The following is a 19,061-nucleotide window of genomic DNA, read 5'->3' as shown; positions in this document are numbered from 1 at the left end:
GTAATTATTATGGCATGCCTTAAATTTAAGCACTTTTAGACTTTTATTGAGTGATTGAATTACTTTTAATTGAAAAAATTAGTTACATTATACATTACATGAAAATGGAGATTTAGTGACTATTTTTTAGTGGCGTTTTTAAATAACTACCACAAAGTTGTGTTTTTATAAGGTTAGCGGTGTTTTTTTATAAAACGTCACTAAATTCTTATATAGCATCATTTAGATTTAAAAATACCACGAAAAATATATTTTGGTGGTGTTTGTTGACCTAAATGCCTTGAATAATTCTATTCAATTTTTATGAGAGGATTATTCAAGGCATTTTTAGGGGTTATTGAATGCGCTTCTGACAAAAAATACCTTGAATAATCCATTTTCATTTTTTTGGGGATTATTCAAGGCATTTTCTACCAAAAACACCTTGAATAATCCCTGTTTCACCTTATTTATTCATTTTAGGCTAAAATTTTCTTTAACGCTCATAGTTCATCTTTTTTTTCCCTTGCAAAGCTATTTTTCTCCCTTCCATTTTAGGCTTCTGTAGAGTCAAAACCTAAAACTAACCCCAAACCTAAATCTCTAATAACCAAATTTATTTTAGGCTTTTGCAAAGTCAAATTCGAGTTTCATGATACCGATACCTTCATGTTCAAGCCAAATTCATTTTAGGCTTTTGTGTTTTAGCTAGGCCCATAAATAAAGTAAAAAACTTAAGTGTGTGTGTGATAAGGGCTGTGAATGCGAAAACAAAAGAGAAAGCAAAATGTAAGAGCAAAAATAGAAAGGGAAAAGGCTAGGTCATGTTGTGAACAAGAGAAGAAAAAATGGGTTGTTGCCTTTGATGAGAGATATACAAATTTTTGTGTAAATTTGTTTTTATTCTACTAAATAAATATGTTTGATACATTTTAAAGTGAAAAAATTTGTTATTTTGATTGTTATTTATAAACTTGAATGTTAGTTGTGATTGAAAGTTGATTACGTGGTTGTATTAAATGTTAAACTTGGTTGTTTGGAGATTTTTTTGTGTGAAATTTGTGTATGATTGAGGTGATAAATTGTGATTTATGGTGGTTGATTGAAGCTTGTGTTATTATGTATCAAGATTGTTTATGCAGTATGCATGTTTGTGAAAATGTCTATTAAAGCCTTTCTCTTAATACTTCTGTCATAATTGTTAAAGCATCTATCTTTGAATGAGTAGCTCTATTTCATGTAGATGATGGTTAAACTAGAATTAACTTTTTAATAGTTTTTTTGCAATATACGTAGCCGCTTTCAATTTTTCAATTTAATGGGTGAATTTATGTGGTTTAGCTTAAAAACAATAGTTTCTATCACCACAAACTCTGTTTATCTTACCATTAATAGCATTATAAGCTAAATAGAAAGACATAGATCCTACCACTTACTTCTATTTAGCATTATAAGCTAAATAAAAAGACATATATCCCTCTCCTATGTAGTATTTGCTCATTTATTTTGCCTCTACATCTAAAGACACACACACACACATTATCTTTTCTATGGGCAATCAATATGTGCTCTTGACTTATGTCTTTTAGTCATCTGAGGTTTGTTAATACTTTTGATTGCATACCATCAAGCAAACACAGAGTTTATTATGAGAAGCAGGGAATTGACAGAGACAAGGATGATGCAAGTAAACTAATTGGTTTTTTCTTGTTGGCACACGCATGTATATTCACACATATAGACATATATACACAGTTGTTTCATTATTAGCTTGTTAATCTCTTTGTATGCATCTTTCTTAGGCATTATGAGAAGAGCTAGCTTCTATAGAAAGAAAAGCATAAACAAAACATGTAGCACATAATGCTACCAAAATGGTTCATATTTGGAACATTGATTTATTTACTTTTTGTTGTTATTTACACTCTAATAATCTTTATTTTTGGAACAAACTTCCATGGAAAGGGAAGTTGAATTAGAGCATCGAGCTATTGAAGCATCCACAGCTCTTACTAGGATGCAGGCAATGTAAGGATTCTTTGTTTTTTATTCCATGGCCAAATCAACACCTAATTTGTGTGCATAATATTCTTGTTTTTGCTTTTATGAGTGTCTTTTTTTCTATGTTTTAGTTACAATGCTATTAAGAGTTTGCAATGTTAATGTCTTCAATAAAAAGTCTATGGAGTTGTTTATTTTTTTCTCTTAGAAATAGATTCAAGTTATTTTTTTAAATGTCTCTTCGTGACTTTCCAAATTCTTAAGCATTTTAATCCATTGCTGCTAGGTGGACCTCAAGAAGAATTCATTAATTTTCTTAAAGATGACAATAAAATAACAAAAGAAGGCAATTTGCATGTTTTGGCTAAGGTTGGTGGTACCATCCGAGAACAACTTGCAATGTCATCAAGGTGCAACTTTGGAATGCCTTAGTTGTTGGATTTAGTTCTTCATTTATATTCTTACCATCTTCCTAATCATTGCTTGCAGTTCAATTGATCTAATATTGAAGAGGCTTTGTTTAGAAGTTAGTTGAAGACAAGCCAAATATGAAGTGCATGCACTAGTAGCCAAGTATGCAATGTAAAGACACATTTGCCAGCTATACTAAAGTCTTTAAGATGTATAACTCATACTACAATACTTGTTTTTGAAACTAGAGAGAGTGAAATTGAAGAATTCATTAAATGCACAATATATTATCCTTTTTATGTATTTAGATATTTAAATATTTATAATATTCAATTTACGAATTTCAATTCATTTTTATTTATTTCAAACCTTTTTTTTATTTAATTATAGTAATAAATATTGAAATAAATAAAATAAATAAATTTCTTAATTTAGTGGCGTTTATATAAAAAATATCATTAAAATTAGAAATTAATGATGTTTGTATTTAAAAATGTCACTAAATTTAACGGCGTTTATGAAGACAAACGCTATTAAATTTAAAAATTAGTGACATTTGTAAAAAAAAAAGCCTCTAACTTACATAAATTAATTGCGTTTTAGGATTAAACATCGTTATTTTTCTCAACACAAATGTAGGCAACATTCTTATCAGTATTTTTGGCAAACGCTACTAATCATTTAGTAGGGTTTGTAAATGCCACTAAATATATAAAAAAAAAAGGCCGTTAAAACCCTATTCTCCTGTAGTGATATCTGTAAATGTTATTCCCTTTGTTGATTCTTCATTAGTCGTATATTCTGAATAGCAACTGTACATAACTACTAGCATGTTTTTTTTTTTTTAGATGGGGTTCTTGCTTATTCACATTCTAGGTTTTGCTCACTGGATTGGCCAATACTTGGCCTGCAAGGAATACTTGGACAATTGACAAGCTACTTCTGAAACATGGAAATACAGCATTCAGGATTTCTCAAAGAACCCCTGAAAAGTTTCAGTGAAATTGAAGGATTACGTATCATACATGAAACAACAGCATGATGAGGATCCTGGATGATAAGGTGAGCCTAGGGTAGTCATAAAATTCATGCATTTTTTTTTTTCTATTTTGTCCAGGATTACAATTGGATTATGGCCTGTTTAGAAAGTTTTCAAAGGAATTTGATTGTTTGTCATGCAGTTTGGAGAATCTGCACAAGGCTTGTTGAAAGATTACAATGCACCCCAAATATTTCAAGAAGACTTCTTTGATGTTTTAGATAGAGATAGTCGACCACCATTCAGATGGCTTATCATTGGGCCCGAGAGATCTGGTGCCTCTTGTCATGTTCATCCAGCACTTTTGCCTGGAATACTTTTCTATTTGGTCCTAAAAGGTATTTTTGAGATGTTACCTCTGTATTTATAAAATGCTTCCATGTGGATGATTTTGGATTTCACATATTATATCTCAAGCTTAGCAATAGTGCACGTCTTTTCGTGTTGCTCATTTAGGAATATCCTCCTGCAACTTTATTAAATGTTTTATTTTATTTGTTTCATTTGACCTTATACCGGTGCCCTTGTTACGGTGTACCACAAACTGGCTGATAATTTATATTTGGCTGCATATGGTTGTCACTTGTGTTGCTTCACTGTAGCTGAAAAGCTGATAACCGGGATGTCACGTTTAAATATTTTTTGGACAGGTGGGCATTGTATCCTCCTGGAAGAGTGCCTTTGGGTGTTACAGTGCATGGAAATGATGAAGATGGTGATGTCAACATTGATACTCCATCATCGCTGCAGGTATCTAATTCTGATATCCTAGGCCCTGTGTCTGATCTCCTAGTTCTTGTCAATTTTGGGGGGTTACATTTTTTTAATCTGGAAACAACCGATGCCGTGATACAAAATTTTGTAAATTCCAGAAACTTTGAATTTGTATATCTAGATATGGCTCCAGGTTAGCATCGTAAAGGAGTTTTCCGTGCTGGATTGCTTGCTCTTGATAAGGCTGTCTAGAGAACATTGGGAAACATGCATCCTATGAGACAATTTTAGTTACTCAGACCTGACAAGGAAAGAGAAGAGGGTCGGAATTTTAGGATCTGAAGAGAGTGAATTTGTGGAAACGAGATTTTTTTTATTATATAAATTTCTTGGCCATGTTTCTGGATAGAAAGAGAGACCACTATACTTCTCCATGGAGCTCAGGCAATTGCATAGGGCCACGAGAAATGAGGGAATGGCTTTCCAAACTTTGGGTTGGAAAACCGGGAATGAGAGAGCTGATTTGGAAGGTATGTTACATTTTTAACACAAGTATCTTCATCCCCCCAAGCCTGTCATTTTTTTTTCTTCTTTTTCCTGTTCTATGATGAGTTGACTAAGCAAAATAAAATAGGCACCAATATATTTTAAGAGAGATAAACTAGGCATATTCTTAAAAGATATTCTGTCAAAAATAAATTACAAATTGTTGAAAAATATAAATAGAAGCCCTTCTATTCAGAAGATTTGCTTGATAGTGAAACTTCTATGTTCACATATTAGGATGATTATGTCTGCCAGATTTATCTTCTCTGGTAAATGCTCTCTATAGTGTTTACTACAGATTTTTCTATTGTTATTGCTTTCTCAAAAACTTTGGCATAGCTATACCAAAAAAAAAAACTTTGGCATAGCATATAATCTTTTATCTTGTTGCTAACGTTATTTTTTTTCTTTTTTTATTTTTTCTCTGATTGTCTTAGGGAGCATGTCTTGCACTAAATGTTGAAAAATGGCTGGAATGCTTGGGGAAAATCTGCTCCTTTCACAATTTGCCTTTTCCCAATTAGGATGAGAAGCTTCCTGTTGGAACAGGCAGCAATCCCCTGAATTTGTTGTTATATTCGTTCATCTCTTAAGTGCTCTCTTCATTTACATATGGAAAGTAAGGAGAATTGATTGTGAGAAATCAATTAAGGATCTCCCTAAGACAATCAATTAAGGCAGCAACACCTTGTAACAAGTCATGTTTTCCAATAGTGTTACACTAACCATATTCCACTGGGCACATTAACTATGACATAAATCCTCGGAGCTTGATAAGGAGTATTAAAGACTGGTGAAGGATTCCCACATAGTGGCATTCTGCAACAAGTGATCCCACTGCTGTTTATTTAACATGTTGATAATAAATTTGATGTTAAAGGATCTGATCTCTTCGTTGTTGATGACTAACGGATTTTTTATATTCAATCATATTATCGACAGAGAACTTTTGTGTTTTAATTGACTTTTAATTCTTCTCCAAGAGGTCTATGTCATGGACGAATATTTGGTCAAAATCTTTGTTGAAGGAGGGCTGGAATCTTCAATATATGGTTTAGGCACTGAGGTTGGTGAATATGTGTATTTATACTTTTCATGCCCATGAATCTTTTACATATTGTAAGTTTTATGTTTCTTTCTGAGCAGCTTTAATTCTACAGCACTCTTTGTGAAGTTAACTCCCCTCTGAAAAACCACATTCCTAATGTATTGGCTAGTGGGATTCTGCACTTGGAAAATGGAGCTTGCAAAATTGATTCTTGGGATGGTAAACAAGTGCCTGATGTGATTGGAAAGTGCATTTTCATTCCAGAGAAGGGCACAGGTGATGTTTTCCCGTTTGGTGTATGGAGCAAGAAACTGTTTGAACTCAGAAAAGCTGGGTCACCAGAATATGGTCCATGCAGTTCAGCTGAATCCACAAGTATTTGGCCTTATCTTATAACAAAGCATTGTAAAGGAAAGATATTTGCTCAATTGTAAGTATTCTTAATTTTACAATTATTCCTTATTTTGAAAGGATCTTAACTTCTAGAACTGGAGATGTCAAAAGTAGATTGGTGCAATAATTAATGTACATTTAAATTCTATGGCAGAAGAGATGTACTGTCATGGGAAGATGTGCTTAACTGAGCTTCCTTTTTAGGAGAGCAGCTACAAGACCATCATATTTTGCCCTATCCTTCCTTCAGTAATTCAACTTTTTCTTATGTTGAAAAGAAAAGGGAGTTTTCCTCTGCCAATGGCATGGACATGGAGTTTGTCTCCAACGAATCAGATATTCCACCTGATTGGGAAATCTTTGCAAGAACCCTAGGTCGGAAGAAGAAGGATGTTTCCAGCCACTTGAATAAATGGTATACCATCTAAGTGGGGAATGAAGTTTGTTGATCAACATTTACAGCCAATATGTTTTTGACTGAGATATTCCTCAGTTCACCTCCTAGTTTTGCAACCAATGATCTTGTGTTTGTGTCATTGTGTCCATACTCCTTATCTGTTTTTTGTTATTTTGAAAACATTGCATGATCCAGGCTTCTTGAGAGTGATACGAGCTGTGCCGACATTGACCTGTTCTTCTATCCTTCTCTACAGCAAAAAATAGTTTTCTCCATGGGCAAATCTTCACTATTCTCTGGAACTCGTTGTTGCTAAGGATTCAAATAGCGATCGGACAGCGGTATCGCGGTCGTGTTATTATCCGTCACCGTTATTGAAAAAAAACGAGAGAGAATTTGAATCTCATCTATAATGGATGAATTACGGCTGTAAATTGAGGTATAATGGTGAACAACGGCAATAGTTCTTATTTTTATTCAAAAATTTCAAAAAAAATTATTTGATTTTCTTTAAAAACTTAAAATAAAAATAACAAAAAAGAAAATAAACATAAATTTACAAATTCAGAAAAAAAAAACCTACAAAACTTAAACTTTCAAAAAACTCAATTTTCTCAAGTTCAATTTCAATCAAAATCAAGTATATGCAATTTAAAGTAAATAATTAATTCAACACTCAAATTATCTTTTTTTTTTAATTTTCAAATTTGTCATGATTTTGTGTGTTTGGGATTAGATTGGACTATGTTACATTGATAGAATGAGGTAAGAGTTGCTGAGACTCAAAATAAGAGACAAGAGATGAGAGCAAAACTTGAGATTTACAGAAGCAAGCAGATAGCACACACCAAATAAAAAGAGAACTAAGAGATGGGGATGAGGATAAAGGTTTGGAGAAAAAAAATTATTGAATGCAAGGTGAAGGGATGAGAAGTTGTGTGAATTTATGCAATTTAGTCAAGAGACATGAGAAGTAGACTTGAGGTTATTATTGTTGAAAATCGCCTATAACATGGAGGTTATCAAATTTAATTTACTGTAAGTTCATAAAAAGCAATTCTTTTGACTCGTAAATAATAATGCTCTTACTTAATTTATGAATACCTAATAACTTATTATTTGATTTATACATAATATAATTCGATAATAATTTGATGAATAGGGTAATTAAATAATTAAATATATTATTCGTTATGATTATTTATTTTTCACATATTTATTTATTTCTTTTTATTTTCTAATTATCATATAAATAATTTTTTAAATATGAATATTTTACTATAAATATTTTTTCTTAAATAAATAAAACACATTATATGATATAAATTACTTTAAAAATTATAAAATAAGAGGTTTTATGATTAATAATTAAAATTATTATATTTTATAGTAAGTTGAGCAAAATTTAAAAAAATTTACGATCGCAATAACTGCAATGACCGCGAAGATTTCCGTTATATCCACAATCGTGACAAACGCGATGCGATCGAAAACGTGATCGTTAACGCAATTTAAATCCCTAATTATTCTATCTTGTATTTTCTTAAAAAAAAAAAAAATAAAGCAAACACTTTCTAGAATATTTTACTGTGGTTCATATTTTTTTGGTAATGGTTCATAGCAAGCACTTTCTTGTGCTTACATCCATGCATCCTGATCAGTTATCCTCAAACTGCATGTTTGTTATCCTGTTGTGCTATGTCATCATTTTTTGAAAATGTTAGCATAGTACTCAATGGGCATAACAATTCCTTGTTAAAGATTTTTTTGCTATTTGTTTTTATCTTTTATCTTTGTTTATTTTCTGTAGGTCAGTGCCATGTCATCATTTTGTGAGAGTGTTAGCATAATACTCAATGTGCATGATATTTATTGCTCTGATTAAAGCTATTTTAGTTTATATATCATTCATCTCCTTCCTGTTTTGCTTTAAAGATGTGGATTTGTTTACGCCAACGGAAACTAAATTGCACCTATTGAAAAATTGAATTGTAAAAGCATAATGAATTTGTAGCGAGATCAATGCAAATGAAATCTTCAATACTATCTGATATGCTTGTACCTCTGGTTCGCAGGATTTCTCATTTGAATATTCTGGTTTTATCTTAAAGCGACGTTTACCGTAATTTTAAAACAAAATGAAGTTATTCTTTTTTTTCTAGAAGACATGGTTTTCATGATTTGCTTTATTATTTCTTATGTTGAAGTAAATAAATTATTGAAACAGTGGGCAATGAGTAACTGGCTTTACCCTTGAAAATAGAGCAACTTGACGTGATCAACTTGAATTTGATTTTTTTTTTCGGGTGACCCCATTTATGACTAGATACCCGTAAAGTTAGATGTCTTTGGATTTCCTTAAGCAGTTTCTACGAAGCTATAAACTTCCTTTGCTAAGAAAAACACGACCAGAGCCTGCATCGATGAATGGTAGTGATAAGTTTGGACGACTTTGATACCGCGCCATGTAAGTAATAATTGAGTTACTTTCTTTCCTGGATATTAATTTTGTCATGCTTGTTAGTTTCCGTGCAATTGTAGCAGAGGGCATTAAGAGCTGCAAAAATCTTCAGGACATTTGTATCTGCAGTTGCTACTGTATTTTCCTTGATGAGAATATATTGGGGGATATTTTTAGTTAATGGACCGCACTTAGAACAGCAGAGTCATGGGAAGAAGTTGAGCACATTGCATGCGGGTAATTAAATAACTACGAAGGCTTTGCCTGAAATTATTTTTTTGCTTATAATAAATCAATTTATTTCAATCTCTGAAGCATTTGATTCAGTTCTCAGCTGTTGCAAGTCAAAATTCCAAGGTTTGAATCAAATAATCCAGTAAATTCAGAAATGTCAAAGCACTTTCAAATGCAATGGTGAAACCTTTCGAAAATAAAGATCTAAATCAAACAAATTCCATCGATTTTTTCAACTTGCTATCATAAATTTGACTGATTTTAATGTGATTCAAGTTAAGCAACAATCGAAGGTTTAGAAGCAGCGGAAAGCCTGGATCTTTTCTTGGCTAAACTTTCACTACGACGTTCTCTCTGTTCCTTCAATCTCTGTGCAAGGAGCTTCTGATACTCAGCAGCATCTGCCTTTGCCTTTGCAATTCTCTTCTTTTTCTCAGCAATTCTTGCTCTCTTCCTCTGCAAAGTTAATGGAGTGACCAACCTTTGAATCTTGGGAGCTTTACTGGCTTTTTTTCCTGCATTGCAGAAAAACCAGTATTATAAAGCATGTAATATCGCATAAAACATAAGGAGACTGCACTGATTCAAAAACAAAACCGCAATTTAGTTCCAAGAAAAAGAGGTTGAATCAGCTTGAGCACAGCTGCCACAGGCAATGTCAATCCAGAGACAAAGTTTTTTTAGTTTGAAAGAAAAGAGCAAGGTTCCCTTCCGTCAAACATTACACATGTGCATTTAATAAAATCCAAGTTAAAAACACAGCATGTTCTTGGTGATACTAAAACTCTCAACTGTTCTCATCTCACATCGAGTGAACATACAGCAGAAAATATACTACAAAAACATACCAGATTTTGTTGTGAATGATCGACGGTAAGTGTTGACATACTTCCGGACATCATCTTCCTTTGAGAGATTGAAGAGTTTACGAATCTTGGATGCCCTCTTGGGTCCTCTCATTCTCGGTTTCTCAGTATCAGTAAGTCCAGGAAGATCACTCTCACCCTTTTTCACAATTACCAAGTTGAGAACAGAGAGATCAGGGCTCACAATGCATCCTCGAATAGACTTCCTCCTTCGCTCTCCATTGCGCCTACCATATCCTCGGAAGCAAGGCGTCCCTAGATAGAAAAATATTACTTGGTCATTTCATGCCAGATATGCCAGTAAAGTTGCTACCATCACATGCATCTGGATTACAACAAACAGTAGGGACCAACCTCTGTGGAGCAAGAGACGAACACGTCCAGGAGTTAACACTCCCTGTTTCATTGGAAATCCCTGCTTGTCACATCCTCCCATGATTTTGAAAACATAGCCCTTGAATTCCTGCCAAAAGAATATAGAAGTCTGTTATTAAACTAGGAACTTTCAATAAGACTATCGAATCCAATTCTTTTAACATAAGCGTACCTCTCCAAGAGCATCTCCACTGACCTCCTGTGAGATCCTCTTGTCAAAAAATGCTCGGCTATACAGTATAAAAACAAGGAGCCAACGGTGAGAAACAATTACATTACAAATAAAAACATTAAGACCTTTAAACAAGAGTAGCTGCTTCCGCCATAACTAGAAACGATCCTTGTCTCACCATTTCACCAACCAGTATACCGCATTAAATGAAAATTACAACTCCATATGTGATTAACCGAGTCAAACATTGTAGAATTCATTTAGGAGTTACAACTATTAGCTAAACCAGGCATGCTTCCATCTATTGAACTGTCTATATACAAACAGTTGAAGCTAACACAAGCCAAATTTGCAAGTAATAAAAGGTCGCACACTTTCAATTGAGCTAACAAAAAATCCGCTGTAACCAAAAGATCTCAATTACAATCAACCTAACAAGCACCAAGATTCAAACTTTACATTGTTCACTTCATTCTCGTTTGCCCAGGTCATATTTTTCCACTTTAAACCCTTTTTTATTAGTCTACTTAAATACCCATCTCCAATTACATTTCATTCAACAAAAATGTAAACAACCCAAACCCTATTTTCTAAAGAAAAAGAAAATCGAAATAAAGATATAGAGAGATGAACATGAAAACTTACAGTTTCTGATCATCGTCTATTTCCAGCTTCTTTTGGCATCCCGTAGTGGGGTTGGCGATATTGAACTGCAAAGAAAAAAAAGGGTAAAAAGTTAAAGTTTGCAACTTTTGAAAGTTTACTTTTGGGGTAAGAAAGATTCAGTCATGCTTGAAAGATGGAACCTTCATGGTGGGCGTAGTGGAGCAGAGGCGGCGGCGCTCAAATCAGTGCAGTTCCTTCTCTTTAGGGTTTTTGAAAGTGAGCTCCACTCTTTTAATTTATATCGTATCTGTAGCAATTTTATTGTGTTTCCCCAGATCATTGGGTGAGTCTTTTCTTTCTATTATCTTCTGTACACGTGGACAAAACAGAATGTTGGCTCGTTTTGACTTTTGACTTTTGGGGTTCTATTTTTGTTTCGGTGAGGTTGCCCATAATCTGACCAAGATGTGTTAATTGAGCCCAATAGACGAATCAAACCAGGCCCATTTGTTCTAAAATGGGCTTGAGGAATTCCTGGACCAAATTCACATACCAAATCGCCTCAACTACCGGTCTACCTAATAAATTCCAAATTGATTTGCTGGATGCCTAGATCTTGGTAAACAATGACCAAACCATCAAATTAAAATTGCAATTTTTTGTTTTGTCTTGAAGAAGGGAATTCGAATCCAATTTTTTGAGCATAGAAATACATTTTTAGTAAAGAAAAACATGTATTTATCCCCAAATCAAATGCTAAAAAAAAAAAATGCCTATGTTCATTAAGTACTTGTCATTTAATACTTATTCCATGACAACAAGTAATTAATAAAAATATGCATTTGATCCACAAGATTAATCTAGTTAGTAAGGGAGGATTCCCATTTTTTATCAATATGAGTTCGATTTTTATAAAATGTATTTCGAAAATAAAATTTTAAATGTATTAGACCCATAAGAATACGTCCTTAAAAATTAAGATTGTTTATAGGAAAGTACATCTAGAGAAAACTTGGATACCTTGACTGTTTATAAAAAAATTCATTTAATTTGATTTCTCTACCAGATATCCTTCCTTTTCAAAGTACGTAAATTCATAACAATGAGTCCCCAACCAAAAAGAATAGAACATTAAGTTGTCTCAGAAGGATCACACTGAAAGTAATGATTATGTTGTTTTTTTATCATGTTCAGTCAAACAGGAAACCAATGAACAAACATTTTTCAATTTAAAGGACAGCTAGAAATTAATTACCCTGAACTTCAAATGATTATGTTTTCATCAATTACAGAACAATCAAAAGGCAAAAGGATGAGAAAAGAAAACCAAAAAGAGAGATCAATCATGGCGCTGCACTAAAGAACAAAGCTTGTTAACAGAAAAAAAAAAAAAAAAAAACCGTCTGTTAATGATAGTGTACTGATTCCAAGCTCCACTGCTGAAGAAACCACGATTGTAATATTGTAATAAGTTAATAATAAAATAATTGAAAGGGGTTTTCCATGAGCCAAATGGCATGACAAGGATCGAACAGAAAATTCTTCAATTATTCATTAATAAAATTCTGAGGTTGATGATTATATGAACAATGGCTATTGAATGGGGTCTATTTTGTACAATTTTTGTTCACAGTGGACACAAAATCACCACTTGTGTCTACATCTTCGAAATCTGCATCAACATCTAATAAAAAGGTAAACAAATCAGCACTAGATTGTTGGAGATTGGAAGGGTTGTGTTGTACAATGTAGAGAGACACATTCCCATATGTACGCAGCAGTAGTTTTGTTTATACTCCTCGAGCAGATTTTACAGCCTCCAAGACAGCTCAAAATGTTATACCTCGGGTTTAGGTTTGAAACCATGGCCTTTGTTTCCTGTTTACCAAAATTGGCAGCTTCATTTATAAAAGTTAATTCGGAGATATACTTTTGCATTTCAACTTTTAAATTGAGCATGCTATCCCCTTTCCACAATCCCAGCTAGCTGATTAGTAAGTTCTTGAAAAAAGAGTTTTACTCTCCAAATGATTCTGGTTCTGCTTTTACCGGACCTTGTGCCCAAAACTGCAGACCAAAAAACATATATGTTTCGCCCAAGAGTGCATGATGGTGTTAGGCGTCTGGAGGGTCACCCTCGATGCATAATCCTCTCCCCTGCCAACGTAAGTCCTGTAGGTGGGACCTGGTCGGATATAGGGTAAGGTAGAGTAGAGTAGAATAAGAACTTAAAGCTAAAAAAAAGAGATGCTTCTGTCTTAATCGAACAGGTTATGCATCTTAATTCCTCCACCGAAAGGTCATTTCTTTTCTTCCTTTTTTTCTTCGTTTCTCTAATTGATCAATCTCCTATGACACCTACCGCTGATATCTCGATCAACCTGGCGAACTCTATCAGAATATAAGTACAGCTATTTTGTTCAAACCACTCAATGGCTGAAAAATAATCATTAAAATCTCAGGTTATTAAATATTAAGCATTAACATGGGAAAACTTTTTTTTTGGGGGGGAGGGGGGGGGTGAAGAAGGCAATTGTTGCGTAAAAATATTTTTGTAGAGTGAGTGCAGTTGCTCATGGGGAGTAATATAAAAAAACAGCCATTGTAGTCTTTAGACCAAATATTGGGTGTCGGGTGTTCAAGCCATTTTTATGTGACCTCTGGCTCTGAGTAGAAATGTATTCCGGAAATTGCAAATACTGAATTAACAAATTGATAAAAGGGTTACTTGGACTTGCTAGGGCAGGCTGTATAATTGGTCAATAATAGTAGCTGTTTTTGTACATAATTCAACATTTCTGGCCGGTATGCAGGTGGAATATGAACATTTTGGGACACAATTCACTTCCCGAGAAAAAGGAAAATCATTTTCTCAACTTTGCCAATCTGAATATTTGTTCGGCTGATTTCTTATTGTTAATAAATTTTCACATTTCAATACGGGCTTTCTTTGTTCAAATTATTTAGCGAGGCAGAAAAGTGGGCCTAGGCCAAGGTATGAGCCCAATAAACCAAGAATGCCCAATAGCCCACTCATTATTTCAAATTTCAAAATCATTCTCTACCACCAAAAACAAACGAGTAGCTTTTTCATGTGGCCTACTCAGAATCCCTTCTCCTTTTGCCTCCTAAATCCAACGGTCCAGATTTCATCCCCCACTTTTTCCTCCCCTCCTTTCGTCAACGCTATCATCGCCCCCACTTGTCGTACCCCCTCAAAACCCATCCTAATCTCAGATCTAAAAATTTTCAAAAACCTTCTGTTCCCCTTTCTCTTTCCCTTCTCTCTAACCTGATTGAAAAATCGACAATGGCCGCGACTCATTCACCTCGTGAGGAAAATGTCTATATGGCAAAGCTCGCCGAGCAAGCCGAACGCTACGAGGAAATGGTCGAGTTCATGGAGAAAGTCTCGGCTTCCGTTGAGAGCGAGGAACTCAGCGTTGAGGAACGTAACCTCCTCTCCGTCGCTTACAAGAACGTTATCGGCGCTCGCCGTGCTTCCTGGCGCATCATCTCCTCCATTGAGCAGAAAGAGGAGAGCCGTGGTAACGAGGATCACGTCGCTGTGATCCGTGATTATAGGGCCAAGATCGAGTCCGAGCTCTCCTCGATCTGTGACGGGATCTTGAAGCTTCTTGACACCAGGCTTATCCCTTCGGCTTCCACTGGAGATTCGAAGGTCTTCTATCTTAAGATGAAGGGAGATTATCACAGGTATTTGGCTGAGTTCAAGACTGGAGCCGAACGCAAGGAAGCTGCTGAGAGTACTCTCACTGCCTACAAATCTGCTCAGGTAAATTTTCCCTCATTTTCTCGGAGATCTGTTTTTTTTTTTTTTTTATTCTTTGTATTAAACTTTTTTCTGTTTGTCAGGACATTGCCAACGCCGAGTTGGCTCCTACTCACCCGATCCGACTCGGACTAGCACTCAATTTCTCTGTCTTCTACTATGAGATTCTCAATTCTCCTGATCGCGCTTGCAACCTCGCCAAACAGGTGGGTTACCAATTTTCTTTTATTTTTCTTAATAAAAATAATTTGTTTATAAATCTAGAGTTGCTGAAGCTTTTGATTGGTTAGGCATTTGATGAAGCAATAGCAGAGTTGGATACTCTAGGCGAGGAATCATACAAAGACAGCACCCTCATCATGCAACTCCTCCGTGACAATCTCACTCTCTGGACCTCCGACATGCAGGTAACTTAATAATTTCACCTTTTAATTTTTAAATAAAATCCTTTCTTTTTCTTTATTTCTTGTTTTTGCCCCCAATTTAATTATATATTTTAATTATTAATTAGGATGAAGGAGCTGATGAGATTAAAGAAGCACCGAAGCGTGAGGAGGAGCAGCAACAGCAACAGCCAAAGCAGTAGTGAGACTCTGTTGGGGCTATTTCTATTATATTTGCCAATTTAGGGTTTCAAATCAAATGAAACTTTCTACCCTTCATGTGTTTTTGATAGGAGAAGATTGCTGCTATCAAATATTTTAGGCAATTCTTGTCTTTGTTTTACTCAATCGTCTATGTACTGAGTTTTATTTTATTTTTTTTTCATTTAGCTTGTTATGTTGAAAATTCTACGTGCTTCTGAATGTTCTCTATTATCTGCTGTAAGCATAATAGAGAAGAATTTTATTTTCCTATTTTTATTTCTGGAATGGAACTGAATGATTTGGAAGTAGAACCTTCTTTTGTCTAACCAAACATATGGGGTATTTTTTGTTTGAATTTTAAACTTGTCTCGTTTACTGAAATGTTGTCTAACCCATTTTCATTTCTGGAATGTCTCGTTTACTTGTGGGGTCGAGTACTGAAAAGTAGTAGTCTTCTTTTGTTAAAACGCTCGATGCCTAATGGTTTGCAAATTCAGTCGATAAGTTGCTTCTTTTCATGAAAGCTGCTTGCCAGTTGGCAGCTCCTTTTTCCTCGCACGAGCTCCAATGTCTTAAGACTCATTTATATATCTTAACATCGGAATCTAAGGGGGTTGTTTGTATTCAATTGCATTGTGAGGTACATTTGGGTAAGCATTTTAAGGGCATAATTGAAGCTTTCAAATTTCAATTGTACTGTCCGTTCAGTTGTTGGATTCTACGAAAGTGGATTGATTAAGTGTAAAACTGAAATAATAGATTTTTCTCAATTATGACGCTTGCTGTCCATACTTAATTTTATTATCATCATTTGTTTCCACCTAAATTTTTTTATAATTAATTTTAATTCCATTATTTCTTTTTAAATCTCACCGTTTATTTTTCTCAATATTACAATAATTAATTTCATCTCAATTTCACTCAAATTAATTTTACAATCATCTAAATCTTACCAATCATCAAATTAGACACGTAATGATGTATAGACTAGGTGATTCACAAAAAATTTTAGATTTAAACAGGTAGGGCCATGGGGACAAATGCTTGAGAAATGCTGAATGGCTAATTAACATGTTCGTATTTGGTGAGCTGTCTCATTCACTTTTCTAAATCGTACAAAGGTTACAGCATGGATTATGTGCGACTTTGCCTTTGTGGTTGGACAAGTTGGCTTTTGCTTTTACCAAACTGATGGAGCAGAATGAGCACAAACCACAAATTGACTGGTAGGTTCGTCCTACTTCTTTGGACTGCACATGGGATTTAATGAACCACCAAATCACAAGATATCCGGCAATATTGTGAAGCACTTGCTATTATCTTTGGTTCATTGGATAATAAACATAAAATAAAAATGGGGTTGCGGTGGTGCTGGGAGAGGGGACGTACGGCCTGGTGACAAGCTTAGGTTCAGTCCATCGTTCTTCAGGTTTGGGCTTTGTTGGCCTCACTTCAAGACAAATATTAAATCTTGTGGGCTCATAACTAGGTGTAATAGCAGCCCACCTTGTAGCAACAGTTTCAAACATGTAAATTGGACAGATCAAGATGAGTTATTTCAAATGGAAAAAATTTAAATCATTTCCACTTTGAATATTTTAAGGCTCGAATCATGATTTAGATTACTTTAAATTTAAATTTTAAAAATTTAATATTAAAAAAAATTAAAATTAAATAGTTTTGAATTAAGATTAAACGTATTGAAATTGTTAATTTGGTTTGAATTTGGTTGCGAACGAGGTTTTTTCAATTCAAATCAGATTTGCTATCTTCGTGATATATAATCCGCAACCTTGCGTAATTTCTATAGCCTTTTTTTTTTTTCAGTAATTTTCTATAGCTTTGTTAATTTTTTTGATAAATAATTGTGCTAATCTATAATTTATTCAAAAACAAAATGGGATGGCTTACATAACCTCAAAAAGCTCCAGTGGTACTCTTTTTTATTTTTAATTTTGGATTTAAATGATTTAATCAATTGGCTTTTAATGATTTAAATTTAAAATAAATGGTACAATATTTTCAAAAAATACATATATAAGCTACTGTCAAAGATAAAATATAAGTTAAATCAATTCATTCAACTTTCCTCATAAATCTCTTCCCACGAAGTAATTCTTATAAAAAATTTGGTATGTTGAAATGGATTTATTCTATTTTAAGATTTTGCATTTTTTTTCACATATTGAAAAATTATTTTCAATCATAAATTAAAATAAAAAATAATTTTTTATCTTCAAACATATAAAATAATAAATGTAGCCATTTAATATCTCCCAATAATTTTTTTATTAAAAAATAAAACTCCTAATTGGAGACCAGTTACCATTACTACAATGGTAGTTCTAAGCCATAGCCATAGCCAAGTTTTTCTTCAACTTGTTGTTTCTCTCTTGGATATTGGAATGGCTACCTCGCTTCGTTTTCAAGTTTCCATGTTCCTCTCTCTTGTTCTTCTTTCACATCCATGTTATGCTGGAATTCTACGGACTTGCCACCTTGATGCCATATATCAGCTCGGGGATTCCATATCGGACACTGGAAATTTGATCCGAGAGGACCCTTTATCTCCGTTTGCTAGGCTTCCCTACGGTGAAACCTTCTTCAAGAACGCAACTGGGAGATGCTCCAATGGCCTACTAATGATCGATTACATAGGTAATTTGTTTTCTTTTTTCTTCTTAATTTTTTGTTCTCATTGTATATGACATAGAAATAAAATCCATGATGAGCAAATGAAACAAGTTAAATACGGTAAATCAAACTACTTGATGAGTATTTAATATAGTAATATTGTACATAGTGGCAACAGCCACGTGATACATTAGTAGAATATGGAACTTTTAGTTTCATAGTTCAAATTTTGATAATTTTGAATAAAAGAAAAGTAGTATTGTATTTAGTAGTAGTATTTTTTTTTTTTTGGTGAAGAACTAATATGTTTCTTTAATAAACTTCTTGAAATAAGATAAAGAATCAACAACTTGACCAACTGACGATATGATTTAGAAAAGTTTCAAGCTCAATATGTTGAACCTTTTTTTTTTCCTTTATTTGATACTTCACAGTCTTCACTATGTTACTTTGTAAGAGATACTGTCGCGTACGGTTACTTTCACGAAAATTCAGTCACTCTTTACCTTAATTATGATTGTTTTCTACAAAAATAAAAGTAGGACTTGTTGTTTATCTAATAAACCGAATTGGCTTGTGCTTTGACAGCTCTATCTGCTGGAATCCACTTCCTTCAGCCCTACTTAGACAGTGATGCACTATTTACTCGTGGTCGTGGGGTGAATTTCGCCGTTGCAGGATCTACTGTTTTACCTGTGGAAATTCTAGCTGAGGATGGAGTTCTAGCCCCAGTCGCCAACACTTCTCTTAGCAGGCAGCTTGACTGAATGTTTACCTATTTTAATGGCATATGCCGCAATGATGA

At 34.0% G+C, this 19,061-nt stretch overlaps 3 protein-coding genes and 1 pseudogene across 4 annotated transcripts; 3 read left to right on the top strand and 1 right to left on the bottom strand.

Moving 5' to 3' along the window:
- The first annotated feature begins 3,429 nt into the window (after positions 1-3,429).
- LOC111299734 (lysine-specific demethylase JMJ21-like) lies at positions 3,430-6,725 on the top strand (annotated as a pseudogene). The gene is made up of 7 exons (XR_016335864.1): positions 3,430-3,453; positions 3,573-3,768; positions 4,041-4,674; positions 5,128-5,249; positions 5,675-5,756; positions 5,837-6,168; positions 6,286-6,725. The product of XR_016335864.1 is annotated as a lysine-specific demethylase JMJ21-like (transcript).
- A 2,614-nt stretch (positions 6,726-9,339) lies between these two features.
- On the bottom strand, positions 9,340-11,575 carry LOC111290607 (small ribosomal subunit protein eS6-like). The gene is made up of 6 exons (XM_022882025.2): positions 11,443-11,575; positions 11,282-11,346; positions 10,637-10,694; positions 10,444-10,552; positions 10,072-10,344; positions 9,340-9,738 (listed from the first exon to the last, which is right to left on the bottom strand). Exons 1-6 carry the CDS (start codon positions 11,446-11,448, stop codon positions 9,500-9,502), a joined length of 750 nt encoding a protein of 249 aa, XP_022737760.1. The 5' UTR covers positions 11,449-11,575; the 3' UTR covers positions 9,340-9,499.
- Positions 11,576-14,525: 2,950 nt separating this feature from the next.
- Positions 14,526-15,933, top strand: LOC111290532 (14-3-3-like protein). The gene is made up of 4 exons (XM_022881906.2): positions 14,526-15,038; positions 15,119-15,241; positions 15,326-15,442; positions 15,547-15,933. The coding sequence occupies exons 1-4, from the start codon at positions 14,553-14,555 to the stop codon at positions 15,619-15,621; spliced, it is 801 nt and encodes a 266-aa protein (XP_022737641.1). The 5' UTR covers positions 14,526-14,552; the 3' UTR covers positions 15,622-15,933.
- A 2,025-nt stretch (positions 15,934-17,958) lies between these two features.
- LOC149519574 (acetylajmalan esterase 1-like) lies at positions 17,959-19,023 on the top strand. Its single transcript, XM_089757751.1, has 2 exons — positions 17,959-18,280; positions 18,845-19,023. The coding sequence occupies exons 1-2, from the start codon at positions 17,959-17,961 to the stop codon at positions 19,021-19,023; spliced, it is 501 nt and encodes a 166-aa protein (XP_089613877.1).
- Positions 19,024-19,061: the final 38 nt, after the last annotated feature.

This window comes from Durio zibethinus, chromosome 3 (assembly GCF_047325235.1).
Source record: "Durio zibethinus cultivar Kanyao isolate XHJ-2024 chromosome 3, ASM4732523v1, whole genome shotgun sequence".
NCBI classification, from domain to species: domain Eukaryota; kingdom Viridiplantae; phylum Streptophyta; class Magnoliopsida; order Malvales; family Malvaceae; genus Durio; species Durio zibethinus.
This window is presented reverse-complemented; position numbering and strand designations above follow the sequence as displayed.

What these genes read in the sequence shown, in the direction of transcription:
- LOC111290607 (XM_022882025.2), bottom strand. An exon ending in ATAGACGATGATCAGAAACT is followed by an intron (nt 10,695 to 11,281) that starts GTAAGTTTTCAT and finishes TATACTGTATAG; the next exon opens with CCGAGCATTTTTTGACAAGA. An exon ending in TCGTCTCTTGCTCCACAGAG is followed by an intron (nt 10,345 to 10,443) that starts GTTGGTCCCTAC and finishes TTTTCTATCTAG; the next exon opens with GGACGCCTTGCTTCCGAGGA.
- LOC111290532 (XM_022881906.2), top strand. Translation starts at nt 14,553, where the DNA reads ATGGCCGCGACTCATTCACCTCGTGAGGAAAATGTCTATATGGCAAAG. An exon ending in CTTGCAACCTCGCCAAACAG is followed by an intron (nt 15,242 to 15,325) that starts GTGGGTTACCAA and finishes TTGATTGGTTAG; the next exon opens with GCATTTGATGAAGCAATAGC. An exon ending in TCTGGACCTCCGACATGCAG is followed by an intron (nt 15,443 to 15,546) that starts GTAACTTAATAA and finishes ATTATTAATTAG; the next exon opens with GATGAAGGAGCTGATGAGAT.
- LOC149519574 (XM_089757751.1), top strand. Translation starts at nt 17,959, where the DNA reads ATGGTAGTTCTAAGCCATAGCCATAGCCAAGTTTTTCTTCAACTTGTT. An exon ending in ACTAATGATCGATTACATAG is followed by an intron (nt 18,281 to 18,844) that starts GTAATTTGTTTT and finishes GTGCTTTGACAG; the next exon opens with CTCTATCTGCTGGAATCCAC.